General features: G+C 36.5%; 2 protein-coding genes across 3 annotated transcripts; one reads left to right on the forward strand and one right to left on the reverse strand.

Annotated features, from left to right (window-relative positions):
- Positions 1-2470: 2470 nt before the first annotated feature.
- LOC103442461 (F-box/kelch-repeat protein At5g15710) lies at positions 2471-4744 on the reverse strand. The gene has a single exon (XM_008381249.4). The coding sequence runs from the start codon at positions 4231-4233 to the stop codon at positions 2917-2919; it is 1317 nt and encodes a 438-aa protein (XP_008379471.2). The 5' UTR covers positions 4234-4744; the 3' UTR covers positions 2471-2916.
- A 7192-nt stretch (positions 4745-11936) lies between these two features.
- Positions 11937-14994, forward strand: LOC103442460 (uncharacterized). 2 transcript variants are annotated; one of them, XM_008381247.4, is made up of 6 exons: positions 11937-12513; positions 12664-12700; positions 13042-13278; positions 13383-13430; positions 13825-14270; positions 14396-14994. In XM_008381247.4, the coding sequence occupies exons 1-6, from the start codon at positions 12212-12214 to the stop codon at positions 14466-14468; spliced, it is 1143 nt and encodes a 380-aa protein (XP_008379469.2). In that variant the 5' UTR covers positions 11937-12211; the 3' UTR covers positions 14469-14994. The 2 variants fall into 2 exon arrangements, with proteins under 2 accessions (XP_008379469.2, XP_008379470.2); XM_008381248.4 differs by lacking the exon at positions 14396-14994 and having other exon boundaries at positions 13383-13441; positions 13846-14251.
- Positions 14995-15531: the final 537 nt, after the last annotated feature.

The raw sequence follows: 15531 nt of genomic DNA on the forward strand, positions 1-15531 counted from the left end.
CTAGTTTTATTTGGCATTTTGCAAGGCAAGCATGTTGGTATTAGTGTTTAATATTCATGGAAATCTTACTTTTGCAAGCTTAATTATATATCACCAAGTTGAATGGTCATCAGATATGAGCTGTTACTTTTCATTTAATTACTAAACCAACTAACACTATGTGAAAATATGATTAGATAATTATAATCGGCTCAGTATATCGTATCTGCAAGGATCATGTCAGTCAGAGAGATTCGGTCCTCATACACCTTTCGATATAAATTACAACAATTAGAAGCAAGAGATTTTTAAACAAAGCTGATTTACCTTCTCTTTGGATACCTTTTAAGACTTCTGCCAGAAGTAAATTTCTTTGTCTTTGTACAGCGGAGAATATTCATTGTGTTCACAACACATCAAATGATTCAACATGATTAGCTCAACTGACTCATTTCTTCCTAATCCTTTGCTTGAAATTATATATTCAATAAGAAATCGAAAGAGAATCACACAACAAAAATAAATAAGAATGCAAAAAACAAAATTTCTGCATATACAACCGTAGTAATAAAAATAATAGTCGTAAAAATTTAAAGAAAAAGCAACAATTGTTGTATTTGGATGTAGCAAAATTAGGTATGTTGGAAAAAAACTAATTAATTGGAAATTTGTGAATTGCATATATGCTTAAGAGTTAAGAGGAAAGGAGGTGGTGGGTAGGCAAGCCTGCATAGTTCCCGAAGAGGGCATGAGGAGCATCAAAGTAATGCATCAAATTAAGAGCCTGCAGAAACATTGATAAGTGATTTCGCATAGAATTGCTCAAAACACATCCCCTTAAACAAATTAGGGTTCCTACTTCCTATGGCGTGTTGGAATTTTAGAACACGAGGGCGTGACCTCCAACTATGTGATAGTGCTTTCATCTTGAGAACAGTGCATATGGTGTGCTTTCTAAGTTGGTTCCAGACATATTGGCCGGCATATCACTGTAGCACACAACAAATATTGCTTTATTAACAAACACCTTCTCAAACTATACTTCTCATGGAAAATATTGGCTTACTTGAAAATCAAAATCTCAAATAGGAACCTTTTTATTTTTTAATTAAACAATCGTATTGATAAAATATTGATAATATTGGCATATAACGTTTCAATAACAAAATATTTTAATATGTTATCGACACATCAATATTGTCTACAAAATCCATCGTATCACATACTTTTAACGAAAACGAACATCGATCTTGCTCACCACAGAAATTTACAGGGAAAAAGTTCTACTGCTAGCTAATGGAAATGGAAAACATTGGCATGGGAAAAGTCGGCTCCTGTTACCAATTTTGTCTTTGTCTCCAGAGTTGTTTAGGGAGATATTTGACATAGTTATCCGAATAGTGAACAATCTACCCACAGAAAATTGATGAGCTGAGGATCACAAACCAGAATGAACCTTTGTGCTGGTTCCAAGCTGCCACGTATGGTTATAGACACAATACCAAAATTGGATGAGAGACATGCATCTCGTCTCATGCAATAGTCTTAATTTCTGTGCTAGCCCAGGTGAAGCTTTTGAGATTTAGGAAGTTGTATATGCATGTCGTACCACAGTTATCTTCAAAGCATGGGATTGATCAACACTAAAACCAGAATCTGATTCATTGGTCTCGAAAAGGACACAGCACATGCATGTTTGTGTGCACATATCTATATATGTCGGTTAGGATATTGGAGGACCCATTTTTTTACGTTCACACATTTTGTAGGGTTCATTTTATAATTTTTTTAAATATGATTCGAATTGTCTATATTTTAATTTATCAATCTGAAATCAATTAGAGGCACATAAACTTTTAAGCACTTTATGCAAGACTTTCATCTCTAATATAAGATACTATCAAAATATCATAAGCACTTTAGAGAAGTATTCAAAAATTATTGTGTGACAAGAGAGTACATGTGACCTGACATGTAAATACAACGTGCTCTAATACTATGCTAGAATGTAAATATTCAAGTGAAAAACACTTGACAATGCATGTAGAAGTTTATGCAAGACTATATTCAGTGTGGGATACTCTCAACAAGGAACATGAGCAATTTACAATATGAGAACTTGTAAAGGGATCCATTTGAGAACCCAATAACAAAATATTCCTTTTCTTTTCCATTTTAATACAAGATCAAAGATCCCTTTAGATTGCACTCTCGATTTTTTTTCTTTGGTATACCATGTACACAAGAACTTTTTCCATTTGTTACTTGTTTTTGAAAGCAAAGGCGGAAATGCAGATGCCCATGTTGATGGGGGAGGGACCAAACCCCAATGGGCTTTAACCATTTGAAAGCCAGAGGTCCATTTTACCAGGTCACAACTCCAAAATTCATTTTTGCCTGGGAAATGGAACGGATTTGAGAAAAACGACCTATAACACCAACCAAAAGAGAGATGAGGCATTTAACTGAAATGATCAAGGCACGGCAACAGTTCAAAATATACAGGTTGGTTTGTTAATTGTTTCAAAACGTTTACAAGAATTCGAAAAGTTGCCTTCTTACAGTTTTTAACCCGATCGACCATGTTCTTTCTCTACCAAGACCAGCCTTTGTCTCAAAACTAAAGCCTTGTTCAATCACTGGACAATAGCCATCACAGGGCCCTTGTATTTGGTAATATCGCCAAGTGCAGTCGATAATATCTCATTTACAAAACTGGTTTTCTGGGATGTACTCACATTGCAATCCACGATGCCATTCAACTCAACAACTCAAAAGATTAGCCAACAAGTCCAGAGTTGAATACCTTGAATCCATTGAGCATCAATTTTTTGATGAAGCAAAGAATGGATCAAGAGAACGACGCCAACTGGAGATGATATCCGCTAAAAATTCTCTGACTTGTAATTGCAAAAACTGGAGAGCAAAATTTTCTGCTTAGTATATGGAAGCATCAAATCTCGGCTCATAGAAACAAACCTGGCTGTTGTAAGACTGCAGAGCACAGCCTGCTATCCATGACCACACCTTCTTGTCAACGTCGTAAAGAAGACCCTTCCCTTGGTTCCAAGATGTGAAGCAAATCAAGTTATCCTGTCCAGAGCACTCGAACCTCTCAGCTGATAACCTTAACAGAGATCGGAAATACTTTGGAGGCATCCTGCTAATCTCCACCCATACAAATTTAGCATGATCCAGTTCCCAGATTCTCATACTCTGAAGAGTACTATAAAGACCAATCCTTCCAACTAGAAACAGACGCTTCCGGGTGCCAGCAACCAAATAACCATCCAATAGAGACCGCGGGAACTTAGCTGGAATGTGTTCCCAGTACCCTGTGTCCAGTCGATACATCATCAGGCCAAGTGGAGAAAGGGTTTCCAAATATAATCTGGAGTCACAATATGCCATCTTTGAGGAGCAAAGATTAACTGCAGGCATTATCTGGTGAATTGACCACGTATTGAGCTTCGAATCATATACTTCAGTGGGCAGTGATTTGTCACCATAAATATCACTAGTAGCTATAACTTTAAACGACCGGTCCTTCCTATCAACAACCATTATCAGCTGCCTTTGCTGATTATAATGCATACTTGGCAATGTCCTCCAAGTTTGTGTAAGAGGGTTACAAACCAAGGCTCTAAAATTTAAGCCATCAAGCCCGGAAAAGCAAACTAAACCAGCAGAAGAACCAACCAACCAGAACGCCCACTGTGGCAAAAATGTGAACGGAATCCTGTACCATGTTTTTAATGGCAAGCTGAAGACTGAGCATTGTGGGGTCTGAGAGTTCTTCCAGAATGTGAGAAGACAAGGCCCATGAGACGGCACTTGTGAGTGAAACTTAAGAAAGCTTCTATCTTGTAGAATTGTATTCCACCGTCTACATACACAGCGGAGCCTAAAAATCATGAACGGCGGAATTCTAGCTAATATCTCATTCAACAAATCCTCGGGCAACATTGCCCATATATTATCCTCCATCTGAACATCAGGATGAACTGGTTTCCCAAATGTAGAAGCCGTTTCTTCATCTAGTCCTCGAGGCTTTGTCTTAACCACCTTTTGCCTAGAAGGGCTTGTATTCCTTGATCTTACACAACCCACCGGACTCGTGTTCCTTGACCCGCCACCTCTAAGCGGCGACACCTGCTTCGGGCACCTATCATCTACACTCGAAACCCCATTTCCCATAGATTTCGAATTCGTTATAGCAGACACAGATTCAGAAGATTCCCCAGAACCATCCATGGTGGTAAAACCCCAACCAACCCAAATTTCACTCCTACGCTTCAACCCTAGTCCCCAGTTCCTAAATCCTAACCATGCTTCCTACCCGAAAAGATAAAAAATTTCAATGCCAACTATGAACTTCCAGCACCGAACAACAAAACCCAGAATTCAAAAACTAAAATCTCGAACAATCACAGCATTAAACCAGCATTACAATTGAGATTATACAAAAAAGCCCTAATCTTCACTCAGATCCAAAACTCATAAACTTTGCAGATTGTAAGATGGGTTAAGTTAAAGATAGAACCTTTCTAAGCAAAGATCAATTACCAGCACAAACTCAAGCCTTTCACCTTGTGATTTGATATGGGTTTCCTCATGATTCAGCAGTCTTCCATGGCTTCTGCTTGGCGAAGGAAACAGCTTGTTGGAGGAGCACAGATGAGTAAATTCAGGCATGGAAATTAGGGGAAAGACCTTTGGGGGTGTCCTAATTTCAAGACTATTTCTTTTTTACATTTGGTGAGTTTGATTTACTTTGTCACTATTTGACAAAATGGACAAAGAAGAATCCACAAAAATGTTTCTGCAGGTTCTAATCTGCTGCTAAGTTATCTGCATGATTTTATGTCAATCCAATGATAGGGTGCCACGTTAGTGAAAGGAGTTGATTCTTTTTCTGCTAGTTGATAATGTTGTTTGACTGGGGACCTATCAAGCAAACTGGACGGCAGTGATTGGTGGTTAGGTGTGGTCGTGTAAATAGCAGATAAGTAGTAAATTTTTGCTCTAAAAGGTGACTTTACCTCTTTAGTCTTTGCAATTAGATTATTGGGGTCCACTAAATTGCTGGTACTTTTGTCACGATGGGCTCCACTAAATTGCTGGTACTTTTGTCACGATGGGCTCCACTAATGTTTCTAGTGGTTACAGAAATGCACCAAACGGACGCATTTTTGTTTACCACATGTCAACTGTAAGCAGGTGTATATTGGAGAAATATTCTCTTTCCCAAGTTATATAAAAAGAAAGTGTAAGAGGAGAGGAGGCAAGGAGAAGAGATGAGGAAATGAGAGAATCATTCTCTGTGCGTCTTCTAATATGAAGTAGCTGAGAGAAGGTGTTTGGTCTGGTTCAACCTTTCATATCTCAAAAATGTGTAAAACTAAAGTTTTTGTATATAATTTAACATTGGGGAGATTAGATCTCGAGGATTCCTCCAACTTGAGATAAATCTTGTCGAAAGTTGCAGAGTGTGAGCTATTTGTCAATAGCAAACCGGTCGACCAGTCGCTCATATCGTGCAAAGCCTTTTTGGATGCTAAATAGTATCCCTGATTTTATAAAGATTCAAATGCAAAGAGGAAAACTTAGCAACAAGTCTTCCATATAATCTTATGAAAAAACCAAATGCTGCATTTTACTATGGGAGTTTTAATGAAAAATCTGCAATACTGTTCACTTTAACGAAAAACCACATTTTTACACTAAAAACAAACCTGATACTATTCACTTTACCCTTTATTTTATCTTTATTGTTAAAACTCAAAGTTTTCAAACTTTTTTTATTAATTTTCCTTTTTATTTAGTCTAACTCTTTCTTGTTACCAATGGTTGATGAGGGTAAAACCCTAAGAAAGAATATGAAGCAATCCAACTTCATCTTCAGCTATTATTCATCAAGTTCCCTCAAATGGATTTGTTGTAATGGATAAACGAGTGCTTTTTGGATACTAATGTAGGATCCTTGATTTTAATTGGGGTGTGGTGCAAGTGTAGTTGGTAGGAGAGACTATTTGATCAAAGGGTGGTGTTATCCACACACTTCTTTTTACTTTCTATACACTTTTCTCAATTTCTGATCGTCAGATCGAATGAATTCAAAAAGATCAAATGACATAAATTAATATGGTGTGTGTGAGATGTAAAAAAGAGTATGTGAATATCACATCCTTGATCTAATATTGGGGACATTATAAGGTCTCAAGGCGTTTTCTCCAACTCAAGGTAAATCTTGCATGATAGTAGTAGATTGTGAGCAGTTTGTCAACTAGCTTAATAGATACATTAGATGACCCACTATTTACATTCTCTAGTATCCTGCGATAATTTCAAAATATCTCAATTTATACCTTTTGCATAGATCTGTGATCGACGGCCATATATTTATTTACTTGGCAGCAAGGATTTTGTTACTTGTGATCCAAGCTTCCCCACTCTATATAAATATCAAGATACCAGGGCCGCAAACCCTAGAAAAAGGATAGAAACCCAAATTGGCTTAAATTTTGCTTCTCATCGTCTGTCTACTTTTGTTCACTTGCCCTAGCGGTCGAGAAAATTTTTGGCATGGAGGTTGAACGTTTTTCCGAATCGCCATAAAACTTCATAGAAGGAATTGATAAACTTGACATATAACCTGATATTTTTGTGTGTGTGTGTGTGTTGATATTATTTTTGGTCGAATTTGTGTCTTAGATTATAAATCCCGTTTTCTATGCTTTTTTTTATTTTTTTTCTCTATTTTTTTCCAGAAGAAAAAGGCTTAGCTTCTTAAAATTGAGGAGTTTCTTCTAGAGATACTTGGTGATAGATTTACGGAACTTCGTGTTTATCATTACTACAAAAATCAATTAAAAATAAGATCGTTTAGTTAATCAACCGTAACAGTTCATAATTATTTTACCGGATCCATTCATATGTTTTTATATGGTTCGATGACCAACATATCTAATATTTTATTAATTTTTGCATAGATGATCTTTACGAAGTTATTAATGATATGAACGGCTTCGATCATGAACACTAAATTCGATGATGAGTCATTAAATGTCTTGAGGAGGAACTTCTCCTTAATCTTAACGAGCCAAGTTAATTTCTTTTTTAACTGACCATCTCTCACTTTGTTAATCTTCTTCTATTTGTTTCCAAGCCTATTGCTTCAGACTTTTTCTGACTCATTTATTCATAATTATTTAATTAATTCGGTACAAATTAACTTATTATTATCGATTCGATATAAAAGAGCATATAGAGTGTATTTTTCATTGAGGATTTCCTGGAAAAAATCGTCAATATGTACATAAAAGTTGATCAGCCAGAGCTCCCGAAGGACATGATATTCCATAAAATACTCCCAAGGCTGCCGGCAAAGTCGCTAATGCGATTTAGGTGTGTATGCAAGTTTTGGTCCTCCTTATCCGCAGCCCTTCCTTTGTCGCAGCTCACACGAACTTCCATTGCCACAACTACAAGAAAAATACTACAAAACTCCTCTTCACTTTACAAAAAAGTAAGCACTGGCTCTTCTTCTTCTTCTTCTCAGCCTCAGGGATAGATCAGCAAGGACATCCAACACAACTTACGTACTCTCCGTACATATCTTACTCCGAATTTGTGGTACAGAGTATCAACGGTTTGGTCTGTGCATCAACTATCAATTGATGAACATGTTCTTGTATTTAACCCTAGCAGTCTAGCACAAGAGAGTTTGCAGTGCTTCCTGATGCAGAAATCGACCACAAATTTCTCTATGGATTCAGTCCTTTTACCAACGAGTATAAGGTTCTCCGGGTAGTAGTAAGGTTCTCCGGGTAGTAGTAGATCGTTCCAACAGTGGCAGGTGATCCCACTGCCTGATCGATGTTCTGACTCTTAATTTATTCATAAAGGCATAGCTGCGGTGAAAGGATGTTTGGTCTATGGTCACAAGCGCGTTAAAAAGAAAATCGAATTAGTGTTACGGATTTTGAAGGACTACGAAAAATAATGTGCGGATCAAATATATTAAGTTGATTTCCTAAGGGAAGATTTTATTTGAACCCATAACCTTGAATGTGAATTGTCATTTTTACCCTATTGTATAATTACCACTAACTACAAGATGAAATTAACAATAAACTAAAATTTATCAATAAACCCACATCTAATAATCAAACCTTGTCATCATGGAATCTCTATCCTACGTTCATTCTAACTAAAACCTAAGACGCTTTCATAGAGAAAAACAAGCTCTTTTTGAATGATGAATGGTGATTTAGAAGTTTTGAATCCTCTAACTAAAGTATGAATCGATTTTTGCAAGTTTTTTTTTTCGTTTGATTTCAATTTTTATTAGGATTTAGGAACAAAATCAGTACATTTTCTAAAGCATAATCACTAGTAGAAACATATATATGGGATTTAAAATTTTAAAGTCTAGCAACCTATGCAAATGTCACGCTTTCTTCTCCTTTCATTCGTGAAGGGTGGAGGCTATACTTTGCTTGTAGTTTTGATGGCAGTGCATAGCAGCACTATAGCTACTGTTCTTGAATTTAAAGGTGTTGAGATCCTTCTATCCGGTGAAACAAATGTATGTAGTCTCCAAAAGGGTCCCCTTCTTTCTCTTGTTTCAATCAATATTGTTTTTCATAATTTAATTCGGTTGTTTGGATGTCGAAAATGTTTTGATTTCATTAAAATATAGGAACATGAGGTTCAAGTAGGTTCATAGCATGAAAAAATATGCCTTCAATTTTAGAGTTGAATTTTTTTATCTTGATTATGATAATTAAAACATAATCTTGTTTTGATTACGAGATTATTATGTACCCTTATCATCATTTAATGGGAAGAAATTGTGCCTCTACTTCTCTGCAAATTGGTGTATGCCTTGCAATTACCCCTCAGCATTGCAAGAACGTGACTTCATGAAATGCTTAGAGTGGAAGGCAAAGAGTTCAAGATAACCTTTGTCTCTTTCGGTTGTGGTGAGGTAAAAAATGAACACTTCAAGTGCATGCCATGGCTTGCATTGAACGGATGCTATTTTTCATAAAAGATTGAGTGACATCTACCGCATAGAATGAGTTGTAGAATGCTGATTTTGGGTCTTTATTTTTTAAATGAGTGTTAAGATAAATTTATATATTGAATTTGGTTTGTGAGAGTAGATTAGGTAGTAAGTTGGGTTTAAAGAGATATTGAGAATTTAATGAAAAGTAATATGGGTGTAGAGAGTAAGTTGAGTGTAGAAAGAAGTTATATGAGTTCAAATAAAATTTCTCTTTCCTAAAACTAGGCAATTATATTCATCTCACAATCCTAAAGATATGCAGTGATATGATTCTACTTTTCTATTTGGAGTTCCATGATTCTAGTTTTCTATTTGGAGTTCCATGAATTATGGTCTTTAATGAATTGTTGTGCAGTCCAAGTCTTCAACACCTAATACCACCGTTGAAGATTAAATACTAGAGACACCTTTTATACTTTGAGTGTGTTTGCAAGTGTTTTTTAAAATGATTGAAAACGTTTTTGATGAAGATGCTTTTAGAACTAATTCTTAGTAAAAAGCATGTGAATCCTTAAAAAGCACTTGAAGTTCTTTATGCAATAAGCACATAAGTGGTGCTTCTCCAAAATGCACTTTAAGTATTTTTGAAATCCAAAAACACTATCTCCAAGAGCACTTTCAGTCATTTTAAAAGTATTTTCAAACATGCCCAACTTTAAAAAATTAGCCAACTAAAATAATTGCCCCTTCATTTTATATTGCAAATAGATTATTTAATAGGAGAATGAAGTTTTTCAAAATCAAGCAACTTGTGGGTGAGAATTCCACAGCTTTCTTATTGTATTTTATGATAAATGGACAGAAAACTCAGTACCCAAATAAATACTCAATGTGTATGGTCGATTTTAAATTAGGTATATGTAAGCTCCATACTTTGCATCTCTTCCATTGTTATTGACAAATAGTGTACATGTTAGGTATGAAGGCTGGCCCATGAAAGCTATAACAATCGAAATTATAAGGAGAGATGAAATGATATTTTGTGGCATACAGTTTAGTAATTTATGGTTTTGATTTAAATTTTGATAATACTCTTTTTTATTCAGTTAGTTTTATTCGTGAAGATCAACTTAGGATGTCCTAGTCTAAATTTATTATTGAGTAGGGTTTGTTTCCGTTTTTCAAAAAGAAACAAAATTATTGCATATATGAATAATGTTAGATTTTTGCACCCGAAGTCAAACCTCTCTCTCTCCGTAAATTAGGGCTGCAATAATAACAAATTTCTAAGTTCAAACTTGTGACTCACGGATCATGATCCCCAAATTGAAGGCTGCCCGTGAGTTATTTGGTTTTGACTCACCTTGATGAACCGTTAGCAAGCCAACTTGTTTGATTCATGGCTCGAACTTTCTGCATCACTTTTACCAATAATTTTAATAAATTTGAATTTAGAATATCTTTCAATACCAGCAGTCGTTACATAAAAGTTAGCATATTGCTTAAAATTAGCATGACTATGATAAGTACTGTTCAATCACACTTATATAAGTTTTTCTTTCAAATATGTTAAGAGCTTGTATTGTAGGTCAATACTCATCCTCGCACATTTTATATTTGATCTTCCATCTCTTAACACTGGTTAAATTAAAAAAAATTAAGTGACTGATTGATATAGTGACACTTCACGAGGATAAAGTTAATTTAAAGCCCAAATAACAGTCAATGACTCAAAGAAATGCATCAGCCTCCATAATTTTGGTATAAATATAATTTTCCCCTCCAGCATACACCCGAGGTTGCTGCTTGTGTTTTTAAAGAGAATTTATTAGTGGGTTGATTGGAAACCAACATGGTTTTTCAACACCCTCGCTGATGATGATAATGTATTGACTCACATTCGATGTTCGTCAAAGGTGAATTTAAGCCATATTATTACTGACCTATTGTGAGGTTAACCCCCCTTTCCTTGATGTAGATTATATCGTTTGTTCAAAAAACTCTCTTAGGTGTATTGTGTTTTCACAAAACTCTTGAAAGAACACTATCACCTTCTGAAGTTTTAATTTACTTCGACGTCACCCTTTATAGACGACTTTAAAGCCTCGAATTTACCCTTGTATTTAAAACCTCGGAGATGATTTGAAAGTAAATCAAAATCTCAAAGAGTGTTAGTGTTATTTCTCAAACCTAATGAATTTTTGTAACAAGATGAGTATAAGTTGTATAAGTAAAGAGAATAATGATCTATTTAAAAACTACATATTAATCTAGACAATTTGGGCTCTAATAACAAGCTTGATAGAAGCTAAGATTACCTATTCATACACGCTTGAGTCATACATAAACGACTATAAATTATTAATAGATATGAATTTAACGTTTGTTAGTTAAAAAAACACAACTCTCGCACATAAATTACTGTTTTAAAATTTGGTTTATAAACTTTACAACCACATTCACACAACATGTGTGAGAAAAAAACACACACAAAATACAAAAAAACAGCTCTCTGGCAATTACAACAAGAACAAAACAAAACCTATTATTAATTTATAAAACATAAATAAAAAATTAAAAAACATAAATAAAAAAAAACTGCCAATCTGGCAAAGCCATCTGGGCATTAACGAAGACACAGCTGGCTAGTGGGATCAGTGCCAACAGGATCTCTCTGACTTTTGAAATGTGTCCGTTCATCGTACATTATACCGTTAGTTTTTTTTTAAGTATTATTTTTGTTTAAGTTTAAATAAAAATATTTAAAATTATTCTGATCGCACGATATATGATGAACGGTTATGAATCCTCGAAATCCACACACAAAGAGAATTAGGCGAATATCGGATCAGTGGACCACGGATGCCCCGAGTGGACACGTGGCAACACACTAAGCCGCTTGCAGTTACTTTTCCCTCCGCCCCTTCTGAAGACTTTAATCGTTTCACACGTGCTGCCTCCCTCTCCCAGCCGGAAAGTCCTCCGCCCTCTATCTCTCTCTCTCTCTCTCTCTCGCTCCTCTCTTTCTCTCTCTAAGCTTAAAAAACCTTCCTTTCCCGGATTCCAAACTCTAAAATCTCAGTATTCTCTCACTTTCTCGGCAACCAAACACCAGTTTTCCGACCCGCGAATTCAAATGAGCTTGAATCGAGCTCTTTACACTCTCCAGATTCAATTAAATTAAATTTTGTTTTTTTTTGGGTATATTTTGGGTTTGAGATGGGGGCAGTGACGTCATCAATGGCGGCCAAGTTCGCGTTTTTCCCGCCGAGCCCGCCGTCGTACGGGGTGGAGAAGGAGGAGGATACTGGGAAGCTGAAGATGACCGGGGTGGGGACGAGGGAAAACGTCGACGTCTTGAAGCTGCGGACCAAGAGAGGGAACGACGTCGTGGCGGTGTACATAAGGAATCCGTCGGCGAAGCTCACTGTTCTGCACTCGCATGGGAACGCAGCTGATCTGGGTCAGATATACGAGTTGTTCAGTGAGCTGAGTCTCCACCTCCGAGTCAACTTGTTGGGGTAAGTAATTAACTATAGCAAGTCTGTAAATTTCACTGTTTGATTTGTGACTAAGTATCTGCGTTTCTGTTTTTTGCACAGTATTACTTACGTGCGTGTTTGGATGTTGTAAAGTTTTGAACTTCATGGGGATTTATGTGTGTTTTGTAGGTATGATTATTCGGGGTACGGACAGTCTACTGGGAAGGTATGAGATTTCGATTTCGCTTTAAATTTTGTATCGATTTTGTTTTAAGGGAAGAGAAACCGGAAAATGTTGATCGGATTGCTAAGTGTTCTGTATAATTAATTTCAGTAGGATTTCGTTTCTTGCAATTCCCATCAGAAGAAAATGAAACTTGAATTTGGTTTTGTTACGCCGCAGATGCACTCTTATGTCGAGTTTTTCATCCTACTTTATGTTGTTATAGAAAGATTTCTGTTTTCTTAGAGACCGCGATGAGGATTGGATGAATGAAAACAAGTCTTAGCGATAATTGGTTAGGAGAATGTTCGAAATGAGATGTATATTTTTTGCCTTGTGGACAGCCGAGTGAGCAAAACACTTATGCAGACATAGAAGCTGCATATAGATGCCTTGTGGAGAGGTACGGTGCGAAGGAGGAGGATGTTATCTTATATGGGCAATCAGTTGGTAGTGGGCCTACTCTCGATCTAGCAACCCGGTTACAGAAATTGAGGGCAGTGGTTCTTCACAGTCCGATCATGTCTGGTCTTCGGGTCATGTATCCAGTGAAGCGAACATATTGGTTTGACATTTATAAGGTACTTAATCTTTATTAATTGCAGCGTTAGACTCTTCGGTTCAAAATTTTCACAACATTTGGGAGTATATCATGCTAACGAGAGTTTTACCATTCATGGTGCAGAACATCGACAAAATACCCTTGGTCAGTTGTCCTGTTCTGGTGATTCATGTGAGTACCTTTTTTCCTTTGAATTGTTTGCTTTATTTTCCTTGAACTTTGTGAATCTAAATATGGCAAGGTATTAATGTGTACTTATGACCTAACTAATTGGTTACTTCAGTAGTGTTCGATGTGTGCACTGATGCACTAACAGTCCAAGTCCTCTTGTTCCAAATTCACAAGTCTTCACCATACTGGTGGTGAATGTTTTTGCTTGTGCATTCTAAATAATGTCTTTTCAGAATCTTCATTGTATACCAATAACATTTACTTCGTATTGTATACCAATAACTTATACAGTGCAATCCTTGCCCTATGGTATCGTTAAATATGTGCGGTTTAGTTTCCAAAAGCGTACTTATTTGCCAGGTTGTTTTGTTCTGTGTTTTCCTATTGCCTGCAGGGGACCGCTGATGATGTTGTGGATTGGTCTCATGGCAAGCAGCTTTGGGATAATTGTAAGGAGAAGTATGAGCCGTTATGGATAAAAGGAGGGAATCATTGTGACTTGGAGCTCTACCCACAGTACATAAAGCATGTCAAAAAGTTTGTATCAACTATCGAGAAATATCCGCATCTGAGGAATAAATCAGGGCCAGTTACAGTTCAAACAGAAAATCCGCGGAAAAGCACTGACACCAGGGAGAAATCTTGTTCCAGCACAGATCACAAAGAGAATTCTAGACCCAGTACTGACCATAGAGAAAACCCCAGGTTAAGTACAGATCATAGAGAGAAGTCAAGGGCCAGCACGGATAGGAGAGAGAGAACAAGAAAAAGTATGGATCAACCTGAAAAAGCAAGTAATAGCGTGGAACAGCCAGAGAGAGCTCGGAATAGCATTGATCGGTAAGAAATTTTTCACTTTTCGCCCATACATGCTTTATCTTGCGAAATTCAACTGCTCACATCACAGAGTAGACACATATACAACTCTAGTTTCTCTGACTGTTGAAATTTAACGTTGGTGGCAGCTTCGGAGAGATGTTCAGATCAGTTGGATTGTGCAACATTGATTGTTTTAAGCCCACGGCTACCAGTGCGTAAAGAAACGAGATCAGTTCACAAATGGAAATCTGTCTTCTACCCTATATATATATTTGATTGGTTAATTGGGTCGTTTGGGTGATACGAAATATGTCTTTGTAGGATGAGAACCAGCTACTTGGAGAATTCAAATATTGTATACGTCACTGACTCACTAGTGCGAAACCAAGAAAGATGTACGGTCTAATGGTTGATTACGCAAGGGCGGGGTGTGGGTGATAGGATGTCATTGTTTCTCATTCTTACAGGAAGAATAGGAAATTTGTTAGACCAGGCAACTTCTGTTTCTCTCTCTCTCTCTCTCTCTCTCTCTCTCTCTCTCTCTCTCTCTCTCTCTCTCTCTCTCTCTCTATATATATATATATATATCTAAACTTTGTCAGATTTAATGTAGGATGAAGCAAAAGTTCCCACAGGAATATTGGCTCATGTACTCTGTGGTTTGTTACTGTATGTGGTCATTTTACAGGGATCCCAGAACAAGAATGTTGTTTAACAGAGTAATGTGTTAGGTTGTTGATTGTTATTTGGAGTCAAAATTATACATCATTGAGATCAATGACGTGGAATCCCAACCGTTGATTCCATTTTTGTTCAATCCTATGGCCATTAATAAAGAGAGATGCGCGAGAAGCTAAAAATAGTGTGAAAATAAAATTGCTGTTATTACCACATCTGTACTTATAGGTTATCAACATGTCATCCATAGTAGCCCTAGGCAATGTTACTTAAGGGTTTAGCAACCATGAGAGCTAGCCACGTGAGATTATAGTTGCCTCGGCGGGCATATTTGTGCCCGTTCAAGTTATGTTATTTCTTTATAACATCACTAAATGGATGAGGAAGTGAATTAAATCTTGCAATGAGCTTACCATAATAATGTAGTTCAATTTCACTTTTAACGAGAATCAGACTTAAGACCTCTCATTTACAATTGAAAAAAAAATCATTAAGCCATAGTACTAAATATTGGTTTGGTATTGAGGTGCTTTTATAAAAAATGGGTATCAATAAAAGTTGAGCTCAAAAAAGTGTTTGGTAAACACTTAAAAACAACTTATTT

This window comes from Malus domestica, chromosome 09 (assembly GCF_042453785.1).
Source record: "Malus domestica chromosome 09, GDT2T_hap1".
Classification (NCBI taxonomy): Eukaryota; Viridiplantae; Streptophyta; class Magnoliopsida; order Rosales; family Rosaceae; genus Malus; species Malus domestica.

Coding starts and splice junctions, on each gene's coding strand:
- LOC103442461 (XM_008381249.4), bottom strand. CDS start 4,233: ATGGATGGTTCTGGGGAATCTTCTGAATCTGTGTCTGCTATAACGAAT.
- LOC103442460 (XM_008381247.4), top strand. CDS start 12,212: ATGGGGGCAGTGACGTCATCAATGGCGGCCAAGTTCGCGTTTTTCCCG. Junction 12,701..13,041: donor ACGGACAGTCTACTGGGAAG/GTATGAGATTTC, acceptor CCTTGTGGACAG/CCGAGTGAGCAAAACACTTA. Junction 14,271..14,395: donor GCTCGGAATAGCATTGATCG/GTAAGAAATTTT, acceptor CGTTGGTGGCAG/CTTCGGAGAGATGTTCAGAT.